The sequence below is a fragment of the Myotis yumanensis genome, unplaced genomic scaffold (genome assembly GCF_028538775.1).
Source record: "Myotis yumanensis isolate MYYU_CA2020_CCGP unplaced genomic scaffold, mMyoYum1.0.hap1 SCAF_8, whole genome shotgun sequence".
NCBI lineage: Eukaryota > Metazoa > Chordata > Mammalia > Chiroptera > Vespertilionidae > Myotis > Myotis yumanensis.
Genome location: NW_027223759.1, coordinates 6,227,033 through 6,244,612, shown reverse-complemented (window position 1 = coordinate 6,244,612; position 17,580 = coordinate 6,227,033). Strand labels below are relative to the sequence as shown.

At 45.9% G+C, this 17,580-nt stretch overlaps 1 protein-coding gene across 7 annotated transcripts in view; it reads left to right on the top strand.

The window, feature by feature from the left end:
- Positions 1-17,580, top strand: part of HECW2 (HECT, C2 and WW domain containing E3 ubiquitin protein ligase 2) — a 257,430-nt gene that overhangs the window by 125,183 nt on the left and 114,667 nt on the right. For all 7 annotated transcript variants that reach the window (XR_011472368.1, XR_011472369.1, XM_070421739.1 and 4 more), the window contains 4 exons: positions 5,122-5,216; positions 9,969-10,035; positions 14,841-15,010; positions 17,395-17,537. Coding sequence is in view for 5 of the 7 variants with exons in the window: in XM_070421739.1 (XP_070277840.1) it covers positions 5,122-5,216; positions 9,969-10,035; positions 14,841-15,010; positions 17,395-17,537 (475 nt within the window). In the remaining 2 variants the exon portion in view is untranslated. The remainder of the gene's footprint in view (positions 1-5,121; positions 5,217-9,968; positions 10,036-14,840; positions 15,011-17,394; positions 17,538-17,580) is intronic.

Below are 17,580 nucleotides of genomic sequence, written 5' to 3'. Positions count from 1 at the left end.
TGCAGTATAACAAGTTGTTTTGGAAGATTAGCAGCCATTACTTTGAATTGCCATCAGATATTTTCTTCCACATTTTCACTGGGAGGTCAGAATTCTGGAGCTTTCTCTAATCCTATTTCTGACCCCTAAGCAATGCCTTCTTTTCAGTTCAATTTCTGGCTAGATTCTCTCTTTAAATCTCAAGTGGGATGTAATTTTAAGGGAAAATGGTGAGAGGTGAAAAGGCAGATACAAACAGCACAGCCCCAGCTGAAATCATGGCAGATGGGGAAAGCCCCTCAGGATATGTTTGCCAAAACGTGAACGAGAGGCTGTTTCTGGGGGGGTGAGGTTATGGGTGCTTTTTCCTGCCTTTTTCTACTTTACTTTCCAACCGTGGCCCAGCTGGCATCACTACCTAAGTCATCGGAAAAATAAGTGATAAAAGGCCATGGGGAAAAGGGAATGGGAACGAGCCAAGCTTCCGCTCAGGGTGATTCCTCCTTTGAGAGGGTCCCAGGGTGTGAGAGGCTGACCTGGCTGAGAAGTATCACCAACTGAACGTCAGGGGAAAAGGGGAAGCAACCTTCGTGTTGGCTCCCAAGTGCAGAAGGCTGCGGGAGTGGTCACCCCGGGTGGCGCGTGCAGATTCATACTGTGGGGTCTTCCGAGATAAGTAACTCGGAACCCTGGGAAGAAGTCAGTATCAGGTGCTGCTGTCACTTGGAACAGTATGTGTGAACAACAACCACCACCCATGTACAGACTGTCTCAGTTTTTGTGACTGACTTTCTTTCTCCCTTCGAAAGTGGTAGAGGTTCGGAATGTCCTGGTTGATGAGGGGCTAGTAAACCTCTTACTCTCTCTGAGAAGGTTTTTCTTTACCCTTAATAAATCTCTCTCTCTCTCTCTCTCTCTCTCTCTCTTTCTCTCTCCTACCCTCCCCCCCTTTCTCTCTCTAAAAAATCAAGAAAAACATAACCTCTGGTGAAATTATGAAACAAATTTTTTTTTAAATCGGGGTGGCTGAGTATGTTAGACAGTTTTTATATTTTCAATCTTTGATCTTGAAAACTTAACGACATCGAAAAACATTTGCTTTCATCTTCAGACAGAAAATTTTTATCTTTAGCTCATCAGAAGTCCAGGCAAAGTAAAATTCTCCAAAAATTGACCTAAATTCATGGGAAAAACCTACATTTGAGCACTGAGCTATTTCTATATATAAAGATGGCTTCCGTTTGTCTTGATAAACCCCTACAGGAGGCAGGAGGCCGAGCATATTATTATGGGACCTGCCTGAATGAATTTGAAGGTCAAATACTGGTTTAATTTGGGGTAGACGACCTTGCCAGGCATTGGAGAAGAGGACCGCTTCCCTCTGCACTTGTCATCGGTCTGTCAAATATTCCTCAAATGTGCTAATGCTCGCAGAAACTGGGTTGCTCATCTGGGTGGTGTGCATTCTTGAGTTTTGAAATGTAAGAGGTTTCAAAACTTGTCTTGGGTCAGATATGCCAGAATGTCTGTTTCTATAGTCTTTTATAGACTACTAGAGGCCCAGTACACGAATTCGTGCACAGGTGGGGCCAGCCGGGGGGAAGGGCTGCAGGCGGTTGGCTGGCTGGCCCCGCCCCCCTGGTCAAATTCCCAGTTGAACTCTTGGTCGAGGGGACCATTTGCATATTAGCCTTTTATTATATAGGATGGTCATTCATTCATTCATTCATTCAGACCTGCTTTCTCTCCTGCCTTCCTCCTGTCTATTTGCCCATCTTTATGTGGAGAAGCCATTCTTGGGTAGATGGATCATTCCTTGCTCCCTAGTCCAGATCCTCTGTCTTCCCTGCCTGTGAGCAGGCTGGCCCTGTGAGCAGTGGCTTCTCCCTGTTCTGATGCTCGGTCATTGCACCTGCACTGGCTTTCCCCGTCCTTGCATCTGTTTCTCACAGGAATAGCTTTTTGTTTTCCTCTTTCAGTGAGAGGTTAAAAATGTAGCTCAAACAGAAGGCTGGGCCCCAACAGCCCTCTCCACCCTTTCGAGTTTTCTTTCCAGTTACTCTTCTCATAACTAAAATGTTCAAGAACATTGGTCAACATGCTAGTTTCTCTCTTACTCGGGGGGGATGTATTTTAATCTTGAGTGACTGAAACCACTGAATAATATTAGGACATGACAGCTCCCACCTGCATGGAACATTCCCGTATTTTCGGGACAGGCATCTTTCCTGGTGTCCTGCTCCGGGACCTGGCTGGTTTGAGTCCAGGTGCCATCAGCTGTTCTGTGTTTTTCTCTCTGGGGACCTGCTGTGACGGGTGATCTGCGTCAATCCCTGTGCTTTGCCCCACCCAGGAAGCCGTGGGAAGCTGTTGGCTCTTCCCTGTTTGGGGTGATCATGTCCATCCACAGAATCTGTTTTGTTCAATTCAGAGTAAATTCATCTTAGAGGTCACTGAGACTCTAGTGCAGTGATGGTGAACCTATGACACGCGTGTCAGAGGTGACACGCTAACTCATTTTTTTGGTTGATTTTTCTTTGTTAAATGGCATTTAAATATATAAAATAAATATCAAAAATATAAATCTTTGTTTTACTGTGGTTGCAAATATAAAAAAATTTCTATATGTGACACAGCACCAGAGTTAAGTTAGGGTTTTTCAAAATGCTGACATGCCGAGCTCAAAAGGTTCGCCATCTCTGCTCTAGTGTATCACTGGGGTTAGAGATTTGGGTTATAGCAAGGAATAAAATAGCACCTAAAATGGGTCAGCTGGCAAAGTTGGCCTGGCTACCACTATCCTACAGATAAAAATGAGCAGCCCAGCCGGTATGGCTTAGTGGTTGAGCATTGACCTATGAATCAGGAGGTCACGGTTAGATTCCGGATCAGGGCACAGGCCCAGGTTGCAGGCTTGATCCCCAGTGGAGGGCGTGCAGAAGGCAGCTGATCAATGATTCTCTCTCATCATTGATGTTTCTATGTCTCTCTCCCTCTCCCTTCCTCTCTGAAATCAATAAAAAATATTTTTTAAAAATGAGCAGTCACTTGTTTTGTCTTGGAGTGTGTTCCCTCGCTGACTGTGTAGAGGAGATGGCATCCTAACTGGAGAGTTCAGGGAAGATCTTATACAAATGCACGTCTCCGTATTGGGAAGCGAGCTGCTCGCTCCCTCCCCGTTGACTTGGTCATGGAGGTCCTGCTGCAGGCAGATTCGGAGTCCTGGTCTCCAGCGTTAGGGGGTGACGCTGATGAGCTCCTGTCTGCAGAATCCAAGGCTCACGCCCGCCACCGAGCTTGCCCGGCTTTGACGGGCCTGTGCATTGTGCTGAGCCGTGTTCTTGCCGAATACGTGCTGTTGGTCTTGGGAGAAAGCAGGTGGGAGAGGAAGGTTTGCTCAGGTCTATGCAGCTGTTACAATCGCAGTCATACTCAGAGCCCCGGGTGGGTGTTCGGGGCAGTCACGCCTGGCGTGTTCCGGGAGGGGCGGTGCGAATGAAGCTGGGATGCCCACGTAGGTCGTTCCTTAAAGCCCGCAGCTCATCGTTCCTGCCTCGGCCATGCCTCGCTCCCAGCCTGCTAGTCTGTTAGGTTTTCCATCCGCAGGTTTCAGTCCCAACCAGTGTGTTCTGTGAGCCTTCCTGATCCCACGTGTCCTCACTGGTCTCTGTGCCTCCAGCCTTCTCCCACCAACCTCCCTGTCAGTGTCTGTCTCCTGTGCTTTGTCAGGCCTCTGGCTGCCACCTCAACACTCCATCACCTGCTAGACCAGATGCCTTCCCCGGGTTCTCTCGCCCTGCCCGGCGTGGGGCGGGCCTGTTTGTGATGGGTGCGTGGTAACACTCCTCTGCTCGGCAGTGCTCCCTACATTTCCAATCACCACAGTGATTCACATTCGTGATGGAGAGACTCAATATTTTACCTCATGGCAAGACTGTTCTTTTTGTATTTCATCTTGGATAGGAAATGTGCAATAATATAAATTCCTAAAAGAGGATTTTTCTTTAATTGTTGTATTTTTTCTCTTAAAACAAGTGAACCAGATACTCCGTGGAGGTCATCGGGTGTAGCCGGGAGGGTCCGTGGGAGGTGGACTTCCTTGGGAAATACGTCCAGTGGCTCCCCCTTTAGTGGTCCAGGGGACTCAGTGGCGGAGGCCGCTCCTGTAGGCGGGCCTGGCCCTGGGACTGCCCATCAGCATCCCTGCCTGTATCGGATGACACCTGGGGAGCGAGGCATCTTGCGGTGACACTTCCGTGACTCAGGTGCGCTGTACATGGAAACATCCCAGTGCCTGTGCCATCTACCTGTGACGCGTTCTGACTTCACGATCTTTGAAATTGTTACTTACCAAAATCAGTAAATGATGTTTGTATTGCTCTTTATTGAGTTCAGATCTTACACATATGAAATACATATATGCTACATACATGTGTAATAGATATGAACACACACATAACCTGTGGATATAGATCTCCACATACATCTGCATCTGCATCTGTCTGTTCACATGCCAGTAGTGTCTGTACCTGTGGTTACTAAATTTGATCCCTGTCTAGTAGCTGCATTTAGATCACTTGGAAATTTAAAATAATGCTTGTTCCCAGGCCCTAGCACTGCATAGTCTCAGACAGTATTTTCTCATACGTGTTAACCTGCTTTCTGTGTCCGTGGACAGCTGCAGCCTGTCTGTATTATAGAGGTTCAGGATGAAGGCTTTGATACCTAAGGTCGGTTTGAGTCCTGACTCTGTCATTTCCTGCTTGACCTTCAGCACATCACACGCCATCTGCAGCCTGGGGACAGGCCTTTCTGCCTCCCAAAGTGGGTGTGAGGTGAAGGAGCCCTGAGACCAGAGATACACCTCCACGCAGGGCAGCTAGTCTTAGCCTCATCTCCACACGGTTTACTTGACGGCACGTTTGTGCATTATCTCCTAATACGTTTGAGGGTGTTCTTACAAAATCCCGGAGAAGCATCTGCGATCAAGTAAGAAGTGGCATAACCAATCTGTTACCTCTGCTTGGAAAAGGAGGGACGATTCAAAGACTCAGGAGTAGGGCTTTCTGAGAGGCGGTGTGGGAATGGCCTCAAATGGTTGTTCCGTGTTTGAATGACTGTTTTTCTCTACTCCATCCGCAGCGGAGATAAAGATCTGCTTTAAGTACTACCACGGCATCAGCGGAGCCCTGCGCGCCACCACCCCCTGCATCACCGTGAGGAACCCCGCTGTGATGGTGAGTCCTACTTGCTGCTTCCTGGGGTGGGTGGTCCCTGGGTGGGTGGCCCCTGGGGTGGGCGGTCCCTGGGGCCTTGCTTTCTATTTCTGCACCTGCATGCAGCTCTGGCAGATGATGGGGAACAATGAGAAGGAAACACAGGGCATGGTGGGGGGTGGGGGGTAGGGGGGCTCCGCTTTATTAAAGGGAATCCCGCGCAGGCTGGCTTACCTGCAACCATCATTCTAACCAGTGGGAAAACAGGATTTGATTTATATCAGTTCTGTGTGGTCAGCTCTCCATGAAGCAAATTAGTGAGTGCTCCACTGTGGAAGGGGTTTCAGACTCCATTGGGGTCGGTAGGAAATGGTAACATTGCCTCTTCATGTGGATTTAATTTAAGGAGCTCAGTGCGCAGAAGGGAGAGCAGTCATGATTTTACGTGTGTGATTCTGCCTGCTGCTCAGTGAGCTTCCATCCCAAAGGGAGTGTGAGATGGGGATCAGGCATGTGCTCTTCCCAGGAGGCCTCAGTGCTGAGTCCCTCTCCGGCCGAGCTGGGGTCCGATGCCTCCAGAGACCACACGTAGTTTTGTACGACCTGGCCAGTCAGTGAGGCCAGCCGCTTCCCCAGGCCCTCGGTGGAAGAAAGAGATGTTTAACTTAGTTTTGGAGGGCGTCGTTGGTTTTGTGGACCCTTGAAGGGAAAGTGTGTCCATTTCTAACCCGGTACTTCCAGGGGATTCCTTTTCTCAATGTTGTGATTTTTCACTCCATCCACTAACTTTAGAGTCTCACCGCCTCACAAGGTGCACTCCATTGCACACGGGCGATTGGACTTGGATAGTTTAGGCCAGTGGTCGGCAAACTCATTAGTCAACAGAGCCAAATATCAACAGTACAACGATTGAAATTTCTTTTGAGAGCCAAATTTTTTAAACTTAAACTATATAGGTAGGTACATTGTTCTTAACTTAATTAGGGTACTCCTAAGGCTTAGGAAGAGCCACACTCAAGGGGCCAAAGAGCCGCATGTGGCTCGCGAGCCGCAGTTTGCCGACCATGGGTTTAAGGGAATTCTGAGAGTGTAAGAGATGTAAATCATTACACTTATGTCACTCGTTCGTAACATTCAGGTCAGGAAAGTATAGAAGAAAAATACTGACTCCCATAATATCGAATCTTCATGACATTGTGTGTGTGTGTGTAAATGTATAGATTCATGCACTTTTGGAAATAGGCACGTGGCCAGGTTGACTCCTTGAGATTCAGAAAGTAATCTCTGCCGATGGCAATTTGCAGTTGTGCAGGCCCACCAATGCCGCATCAGCCAGTCCTTCCCTTTCTCCACTCATGCGAGCAAATACTCACCGGGTGCCAGCTAATGCCAGGCATCGCACTCACCACCGGGGATGAAATGATCAGCAAAACACAGTGTTTGTTTTCACCGGTCTCGTGGGGGAGGAGAGACATCAATTAAGTTACATTATAGTTATTTGAGTCTAATGACAACGAGCAGGAGTAAGACGGGGCTATGAGAGCACGTACTGTAGGATTTATCCTGATCAGGAAGGTGTTGGAGGGCTTCCTGAGGGAGGCGTGTTTGCAGGACAGTCTGAAGAATGAGTAGGAGTCATGTAGGTGGAGAGAGGTAGGGAAGAGCATTTTACGTCGAGGGAACAGTATGTGCAAAATCTGCAATATCTAAGTACTGAGCTCACATGTGTATTATATTTGAGTTCCCATCGTAGGACACATGGTGTGGAATAGGAAAGAACAACCCACATGTACCATATAAGACTTGGAAGCCCACAGGAGAATACAGTTGTTGACTACAGCATCTGCCGTGTCACATAGTCAGCACAGGCACATGCTTTAATTAATATTCTAAAGAGAAACATTGCAAAGCCAGAAGTGTGGCGCCGTTTGTAATAAAGCCCTTTGAAAAATTAACTGCGTGTGAAATTAGGCAGTCGCTTCCAAACACGATTTTTCTGAACTCAGAATTTTTATTTATTTTTTTTAGACTTGAGCAGTTTCAACAATCAGCTATCATTGAAGGCGGCGGGAGTTCACCTCCGGGTGAACATTGATCTCATTCCATTGATCTTTGCATTGAGATTATTCTGTCAATCCTGTGGCTCGTTTGGAGATAATTAATTTGCTTCAGGCAGCGTGTAGAGCACCTTAAAGGCTTCGTCGATACAGCGCTTGGGATCAGAATAGAATATTGTGGTTCCGAGGGTGACTCATAGGATTGGCGGCCAATCCTCTCCCGACCAGGCTTGAGACGGCCGGGTCTGTATCCAGAATGAGAGGCTGTACCACGCGGGCGCCCCGTTGTGAGGGTGAGCGCTGTGTCTGTGTCACAGAGCGACGGCCACCCGGGGCGGCATGTGGCCTGTGTTTAGTTATTGAGACGGATAAGCTGCATCGACAGTCACAAGGCCCACTTAGAACAGTCCCGGAAGAAGTCACTGGGAGACTCCCTAGGGCAGGAAATGAGCTGCCACCCTAATCTGCTCCTTTCTCACACACCCTTCTGCGATGAGTCCAGGATACAAACCGTTGTGCCCTCTCTGCCGCTGGGGCTTTGACGTCACTGTCATTCATTAGAGTACACCACGATGTGTATCTCAGACGCTTGGAACAGGAAATCCTTTGGCCTCAGGGACAGGCAAAGGCGACCGTCACTCACGGCCATGTATTGTTTCTGCACTGGGTTGACAGGGTTGCTTCTGGCTTTTCCTGGAATGAATCTAGGGAGTGAGTTTATTTAAAAACCTTTCTGCAAACAGCGAGGGCAGACGTGTTTATCATCGCCGATGCCCCCGTAGCTAGAGGGAATGCGTGCTCTTCCCTGGCTTTGTGGTCATCGGTGGTAACATCGAATGCTCTGGGTATTCTTTCAGATGAGCATTTTGCCACCATGGTAGGAAAGGACAGTGTCTATCTGTGAATTCTGTGAACATTGTTTCACATTAACCTTTTGCCGGACAGTGAATCACATTTTAAAAATGAGAATCTAAGGGCAAATTTTTTGTTTCTGTAATATCTGACAATATTTTGAGTAGGTTTTCAGAAAACCCATTTAAAGTTTATTTTTAAAAGAATATGAATCTTTTCAGCCTTCTGTAACTCACTTTGGGTGAGTCTCCCTTAGCAGGAAGGGTCATTGTGTCTTTGGGGGCGGTACAGCGCACAGGGCCATGGGGTCCATTTGGGGGGAGGCCATGACCTATCGGGTCTGGCTGTCTCAGCTGCAGACTGTGCTCCCTTGCTGCTCACCACTCCACAGTCCAGGGTTGTGCGTGGTGAAAGCAGGACGCGGTAGTGACCAGCCGTCAGTAGCTTGGCTGGTTTGCTGTTGCCCCGCCGGTCCACCTGGGGGTGATGAGTCGGAGAGGTGGCACACAGTGTAATAAAGCCAGCCCAGTGTCATCAAGGAATTGGTTTGATGGGCAGAATGTAAAAAGATACCTGGATGAGGCCCAAGGCCACTGCAAATGACATGATCAGGAGGCAGCCAAGTGTCACACAAAATAGTTTTGACTACGTTACAGGAAGTGGAGAAGGAAGTAGAAATTGATATTTCAGAATTGGCATGGAATTCATTTCCAGTGGTTCTCAACCTTCCTAATGCCACGACCCTTTAATACAGTTCCTCCTGTTGTGGTGACCCCCAACCATAAAATTATGTTCATTGCTACTTGATAACTGTAATTTTGCTACAGTTATGAATCGTAATGTAAATATCTGATATGCAGGATGTATTTTCATTGTTCGAGACCCACAGGTTGAGAATCTAAGGGCAAATTTTAGACGTTTTCCGGCTTTTCTTGGATTAGTGAAGGTTTTATTTGTTGATGGCATAAGATTTTTAAACGAGTGTGGGGAGTGTTCCAAAGATAAAAGATGGAAGGGTGTAATATAAACTAATGTGGTTTCACTTTTCCAACTATTCAACATATATTCTGCCTTCAGCCTGTCTCTTACAGTATTGCAGCTTTTTTTTTTTTTTAGAAAACTATGAAATTTTGTTTCCTAGTATGCCATAACTTGAGCACTAATTGTACATAAATTGAGGGAAAGGCTAAATCTGCTATGTGGTCTATAAATGATTGGTTTCAATGAGATAATTTACTCAAAAGCTTTTAGGAAAAGCTTTACAACACAGTGATTAGTACAGTAGCATTGAGAATGCCTATTACAACTAATCATAACAGCATGTGCTATGTACCTGTAGCTCAATCATATAGGAGCCCCCGAAGGGATGAGACAGCCACGTGGCCACTCAAAAATGTTTGGCGAGAGAGCATCATTCTAGATATGTATGGATGAGTCTGGTACAAATCGCGTGTTTAGTTTATTCTAGGGTTTTCTAAAAACTCTGAAGGAATTTGATGTTTGATTTTTTTTAACTTAAGAAATGTTTTCATACATAATAGCAATATAAGTACATTTACTATCTATCAACTATCTCCTTAGCAAAGAACTAAAAGGACAGAAAGTAAGTTGATTCATATCCCAGCGAATTTAGAAGCTCCTATCGGTCTCATTTCGGGTAAAGAGAAGTTAGGTGTGATCTTTCTCTCATCTCTGAGAATCTGCATTTGTGTCTCACTTCCAAGCTTTGCAGCTTATGAGAAGGTATATACTACATGCATGTTTGGTACGAACATCATCACATTGGCAAACATACGTGATTCCCCAGGACGGCTGAGCAGCCTCAGACCTTGTGAAGCTTCACACGCGTGTTTTTTGTCTGCAGATGGGGGCAGAAGGAGGTGCTTCTGGAAGCCCGCATTCCCGGAAGCTCGTCAGCTTCACGCTGTCCGGTAAGGCTGCCTTTCATTGGCGCGATGTCCAGCTTGAAAGTCTGCGATTTTAAGGGCATCAATAGTCCTTTCTTTCACAGATTCTCATATGTTATAGGTGGACTAGTTAGTTATTGATCTGGGGGGGTCATACTTCTGAAATTCAAGTATATCTTTTCTCATATGTTATAGGTGGACTAGTTAGTTATTGATCTGGGGGGGTCATACTTCTGAAATTCAAGTATATCTTTTACCAGGATAAAAATAGATCATTGATATAAACTCAGAAGTTATTTCTTCTAATGAGTTTTCTGGTGGGAAAAAGACTGTAACTGTGAATAGTTACTTTAAAAAAAATCTGTAATGTCATGTGTTAACCACACATGAGGGCGTTGGTTATTGAAGATGATTTGTGCTTACCTCATCTAGAGAAAGGGAAATGTGGAAATGAGGGGGGAAGCCAGGGGGAACCCCAATGTCTGTGGAGGAATACACATAAAAATAGAAAGTGGGCAAAACAATTTGTATTGTTGTTTTCTGGTTGCTGCAATATTTTAATTGCTTGTTTGTGTATCATAAAAAGAAAGACCTGGTTGTGAGTGGGAACTCATTTGTGGTTTACAAGGTTTATTTCATTGAAACTAGCAATTTAAAACAGCATAGAAAAAAATCAGTTTACCACCAAAGGGAAATATTTTTTCATAGAACATCAGTTTATACAAACTGAAAAACATTCACACAAGAAAATAAAAACACCTCTGTATGTGTATGTGGGTTTCATGGTCACATGTTACTTCATATGTAGGGGACTCAAAGAGTTTGAAAGCCTCTGATTTTTAAAAAACCAATGGGCAGTCATAAAGTCAAGAATTCCCTAAGAAAGTCAGCATTTGAAATGGACTTTCAGAGTCGACGACTGTGCTACAACACATCCGAAATGAAGTCCGACAGACGTCTGTCACTTTAGATGCTTTGTTTTCATTTTCCATCTGTGTTGTGCTTCTCAAATTTAAATTCGATTCACTTTCTTAGCTGCAAAAAAAAATGTGCATGAAAATATATGTTCTCACGAGTGAGAGTCAGCAGGCCGATCTTCAAAACAGACGTGGCAGTGGTGCACCCTCGTCGCATCTGACCGAAGGGTGCACGGAAGTCGCTCACGGCTGCCATGGCCTGCGGGGACCATGTCTGTCCTAGCAGAGGAGGCACTTCCTGGGAAAGCTTGCTTGGTTTTGTTTTCTGGCGGGTCTCGGCGGTGGGAAACTGGTGATTTATGGCTCAAACGTGGCCAGTGCATATGTTTTGGTTGGAACCCTCAGCGTTGACACATGTCTAGGTTTTCACCAGGGCACATAGGCGCACCACTGCCTGTGACACTCCCCTGTCCCTTCATCTGTCCGTCTCTTGAGAACATGGCAGGTGGTGACCTGTACCTTAGACCTCACAGTCCCCAGGGGCTACAGGTGCACAAGTCCTTTCTTTATCGGTGGGGAGCACGAGCCGGCCTGCGTGGCTCAGGACATGTAGGTTGACCACACCGTGGTTTCCTTAGTGTAGAAGCATCGCCCTGTGCTTCTAAGCGGTCAGTATCAGTCTGAATAGGATATGCACAGCCCAGTTGGCGTGGCTCGGTGGTTGAGCGTGGACCTATGAATCAGGGAGTTACAGTTAGATTCCCGGCCAAGGGCACATGCCCAGGTTTCAGACTCGATCTCCAGTAGGGGCCGTGCAGAAGGCAGCCGATCAATGATTCTCTCTAATCGTTGATGTTTCTATCTCTCTCTCCTTCTCCCTTCCTTTCAGAAATCAATAAAAATATTTAAAAATGATACACACGTATTGATTTTGACTGCAGAGGGGTGTTAATTAACTCATTACGGGAGAATGAGCATCTAGAACATGAAAATCCCAGGACATTTTCCTAAAAAGTAGGGGCACAGCCAGATGTTTCTTCTTTAAACACAAGTTCTTCTAATGTCCCACCTCAATACACGTGGCGACTGGCTAACATTATGTCCTATTTCCTACCATGTGGTCAGATATGTGCAGGTGGTAGATAGAAGTGGCTAAAACTATAGAATATGAAAACAAGTCTCTAATTCTGAACAAATTAATCTGGTTGTAGCATATTGACAGTGAGTGACGACATTTATCCAAGAGCATTTGAGCCCTGTGGAGTGGCTGCCTGCAAACGCTCTACTCTTGATTATCTATGGATAAGTGGGGATACAAATAATTGAACTCCACAGCAAAAAACAAAAACTGTGTTTTCCCTGGCTGAGTTGGTTGGGGCATCATCGCATACACCAAAAGGTCATGGGTTTGATTCCCAGTCAGGGCACATACCCAGGTTGCGGGTTTGATCCCCAGTCAGTGCATGTGTGGGAGACAACCAATTGATCTCTCTCTCTCTCTCTCTCTCTCTCTCTCTCTGTCTCCCTCCCCCCCTCCCTCTCTCCCCCCTTCCTCTCTCTTAAAACAAAACAAAACAAAACAAAACAAAACAAAAAGAAACACCAACATGCCAAAAACAAAATAACTGTGTTTTGATTAATGTCTTAAACCTCTTCTCCAGATAAAATTGTAAACCAGGATATCTACCATGTCATACCTTCGTGACTTTGAGTCTTTCATTGGTCTATTAGGTGATGTGGATATTTACGAGCAATAAGGGATATAAAAGGCAAAAGGGAGAAAAAAGAGCAGAGATGTGATAGGTGAAGGAAACTGAGTAATCAGACCACACATAACTGGGAGTTGGTTGTATTTCTCAATGAGGGTTTATTTTCGCAGTGTCCCTGGTGGAAAACTTTGGTGTGAGGGTTGACAGTGACTTCTTTCATCACAGTGGCTTCATTTTCTGGGGAAATTCTTTGTGTTCAAAGGAATGTTTTGCATGAATGATTTAGCTCTGTCAGACTGTGTGGCAGCCATTTCTGTACATGTTATTCCTCATTTATTGCAAAGAAGTCGATTTACTACCTAAAGAATGTCATTTTTCTGTCTTTGAGTCGGAGGCGAGCATAATCAAGAAAGGTAAGAAAATAAGTATGTAAATTGCATTTTCTCTCTCAAGGCTGGCTATTTTATGCTAAAGTAAGCCCAGTGAAGATACGCAGCGTTATTAAATGGGTAATGAAGTGCAAGCACACTGGGGGGGGGGGGGGGAGGAGCGGGGGGGCAGGGATGGGAACGGTCAGGCTCCCGAGGGGACAGCAGCGTCGCTCCCGCCGGTTCTCAGGTCAGGGATCTTACTCTGTTTCCTGCATGTTCTTAACATCAGGTCCTGTCGGTTGAATGTTTCAGTCTTTGCCAACATATTAAAAGAAGTTTTTCTTTTGTGTGTGTGCATGTTTTTTAAATTATTTTTTGGAGAGGAAGGGTGAGGGAGAGAGAGCTAGAAACATCAATGATGAGAGAGAATCATTCATTGGCTGCCTCTTGCACGCCCCACACTGGGGATCGAGCCTGCAACCCAGGTACGCGCCCTTGACCAGGAATCAAACCTAGGACCCTTCACTCCACAGGCCGACGCTCTATCCACTGAGCCAAACTGGCGAGGGCTTTGCCAACACATTAAACTGCCTTCCTCTACCGCCTGTTGCATGTCATCAGACTCTCCCAGTCTGTTTTCATGGCACAGACGTCTAGACCTCAAGTTCCCATTGGTAGATGAGGGCATGAGCGCCTGCAGGGAGCAGTCCCCAGAGAGTAGGGTTCTCTGGGCAGCGTCCAGCCAGTTCTGTCCTTCAAAGAAAGACTTTGTGTTTCAGAAATGGGATTGAGTAGGATGGCCGTGGAGACAATTTAGGGTCACATGACGGGGTCTCTTCCCCAGCGGGTCTGGGTAACCCAGAGGCCTTTGGAGGTTCATGGGCCACCTGCAGGTTTCTATCTGCACCAGTGGGCGGGGCCTCCTAGCCTAAGCATCACTGCCTGAGGTGACCTGGAAACAGTCAGTTCTTCCAGACACTTCAAGATCCCTCGGTTCTCAGGCCGACCCTAGTCACACAGATATTCTCAGAAAGGTGTAGGGGGCCCAGGGAAGCAGCTTCATTTCCTGACGTCTGTGTATCCCTAAGCCTGGCCTTTAAAAAAAAAGTGTCATTCTCTTCACGAACCAGACTTTAACCAGATCTTTTAGCAGCTCGAATAGTGAAATCACAGCTGCTGCAGAAGATGAGACATGGGACATTCGTTCAATATTTAAGTGACTTAGGCTATTGAGGAAGTAACCTCATAGTTATTTAATCCAGTAGGTAGCATTCAACTTTCAGAAATATTTCTGGTCTCCCTGCTTCCCTATCATTCATGGCATTTGTGGAAGATACGTGACATGGTGAATGTGTGCAACTGAATGTGTGCTCTGCAGTGTCCGCCCCAGTTAAACGTCGGTCAGTGCATTTCCTGTATGTATGTCGAAGATTCATGTTTCTCTCATGAAGGGACCTATTGGTGTTTTGTTTTCTTTTAATAAACAGTTTACTAAGGATTTCTCTTAAGACATTGTAATGCTGGTTGCCAACCCACATACACGTTAGAATCTGGGTGTGTGAGGTGCGGGTAAAGTTTGGTCTCACTTTTGCAGCCTGCTAGGAGGCCTCTCTTCTGGGACGAGTCACGACCCGCCTGAACTCACTTACCTATGTGGTCGCAGTATGAATAACTGTGCTATCGTTTCACCAGATCCTTTCTGTTTAGCGCTTCCTGCCTGATTATTTAAGAACAATTGTCATTGAGCTGCTTGTCCTTCTGTCTCTTTTCCTCTGCCCTTCTCTGCCCTTCCTCCCTCCTCTCTTTCTCTTTCTCTTTCTCTTTCTTTAAAGATCTCAGAGCTGTCGGGCTAAAGAAAGGGATGTTCTTCAACCCGGACCCTTACCTGAAGATGTCCATCCGGCCGGGGAAGAAGAGCAGCTTCCCCACCTGTGCCCACCACGGGCAGGAGCGGAGGTCCACCATCATCAGCAACACCACCAACCCCATTTGGCACCGAGAGGTGAGGTGGTCCCCAGGGTCTGAGACGTGACCGAGGAGGAGGAGGTGGCCAACTCCAGCCCTTTCCTCCGGACTCTGTGCAGCATTGAGCTGTGTACAGTGTGAGCAGGAGGTGTCTAGGGGGCCTGCTGGAGAGAGGGCACAGTGAGAATGAGATATTCCCTCTAGTCGGGGCTGGTCTAGGATAAGGCAAGGGAAGCACCTTACAGTGCACAATGTAAAGGCTGCCAAAATACTCAAAAATCAAAAGAAATACTTTAATGCAATATGTGTGTGTGTGTGTGTGTGTGTGTGTGTGTGTAGTTTTTAAAAATATATTCTTACTGATTTCAGAGAGGAAGGGACAAGGGAGAGAGAAATAGAAACATCAGTGATGAGAGAGAATCTTTGATCGGCTGCCTCCTGCATGCCCCACGTTGGGGATCGAGTCCACAGCTCGGACATGTGCCCTGACCGGGAATCAAGCCGTGACCTCCTGGTTCATAGGTCGACGCTCAATGCCACGCCAGCTGGGCTGCAATATATTTTTTAAAAAGTCAAAATCAATGCAAACAAATGATGAGCACAAAGTGTCAAAATGTGGAGACAGGACAGGCCCAGCCGCATTGTCTAGCAGTCATGTTGGACCTTGAGGCAGAAGGAGAAATCAGAGAGATTGATGGTTTTTATTTGAAATGTTGGTGTTATGTTCTCGCATATATTCAGTGCAAATTAAAGGAGTTTCCCCGCCTGCAGGCTCTGGCGAATGTGTCTGGGATTTCTTGATCTCGGGAAATTCAATGCGCCACTCGGAGAGTGAAGCCAGATTGTGTTGGTCCTTAGGCTCCCTCCCAGCTCCCTTATGCTTCCAGTCGGCCAGGGAGACCCGGCGAGGGGCTCTCCTTAGAACTACAGAAAACCCCGAGAACCAACAGAGACCCCGTTTCTCCTCGAGTGAGGACAGCCGTCTTTTTGGGACCCAAGACATTTCCAGTACTAGATAGTGTTTCTGGGTAAACCTTTGTTGGCATAGGAATCACACCAATAATTAAAACATTCCCTAACTGTTTATTGACAACCATGTTCTGACAATGTGTGGCAGTATTTCATTGGAGAGGGAGATAAGTCAGGGGACCTATAACCAAGTGGAGAACAGATATGGCTCTTAGGAGTTCTTAGGTTATTCAAACAGATAAAAGCATGTTTTCTTATTCCTGGTTTTAAAAACAAGTACTATCTCCAAAAATAGTGAATAACTTGTAAAGGTGGACCACCGAATTTCAACACGTCAGAAGCCTAGAAAACATAAAATTTATCTCAACACGAGCGCTAGCAGGCACAGAGTGCAATAATCAGCAGTCACTTTATTTTCCTCACATTTGATATTGACAAAGTTCTTACCGACGTGGCCAGTGCAAGCCTGAGGAGGGGGGTGTAAATATTTACTTGAATATTTACCAAGGAAACCAGGGTATTCTGTAGATATTTCTACTTTAGTAGGGGTATTTGAACCTATGTTGGGCAACTTCTACATAACATGGGATCAGGAATGAAAATTGCTGTTAACCAAATATATCGGTTCATTCTAAACCAGTGATGGCGAACCTATGACACGCGAACTCATTTTTTGGGTTGATTTTTCTTTGTTAAATGGCATTTAAATATATAAAATAAATATAAAAAATATAAGTCTTTGTTTTACTATGGTTGCAAATATCAAAAAATTTCTATATGTGACACAGCACCAGAGTTAAGTTAGGGTTTTTCAAAATGCTGACACGCCGAGCTCAAAAGGTTCGCCATCACTGTTCTAAACCATCCTATACCAGCATGTTAAATTTCAAAGAATTAAGATACAATAAATATATGAATACTAAAATTGTATTGTGCACAATTTAATATTTGGTAACATCTCCTAAAACTGTTGAAGCAGAAAAGGATGCAGTAAGGGAAGGGGCTCCCTTTGTCATACCGATCCCTAGCTTGTTGGGTTTGTTTTTTTAAAAAACATATTTTTATTGATTTCAGAGAGAAAGGGAAAGAGAGACAGAAACATCCATGATGAGAGAGAATCATCGATCAGCTGCCTCCTGCACGCCCCCACTGGGGACCAAGCCTGCAACCCAGGCATGTGCCCTGACCTGGAATCGAACTGTGACCTCCCGATTCATAGGTTGACGCTCAACCACTGAGCCCCGCCAGCCGGGCAGCTGTTGGTTTTGAATTATTGTGCATCTTAATGAGTCTGAGTGAATAAAAGATTGACAACAGCTGTAGCTCTTTCTAGCAATGTGGACTCTGCACGTCATTAAGATTTAAAAGCGATGACATTTTCTATCATAATAAATGATGTAATTTCCTGTTTATCTTTTTCTGAATCAGCCTGTTATCTGTTTTTACTTTCAGAAATACTCCTTTTTTGCACTTCTTACCGATGTCTTAGAAATTGAAATTAAAGACAAATTTGCCAAGAGCCGTCCTATCATCAAGCGTTTCCTGGGGAAGCTGACCATCCCCGTGCAGCGGCTGCTGGAGCGCCAGGCCATCGGGTAACCAGCACCCCCCCAACACCTCCGGGTGGGCCTTTGATGC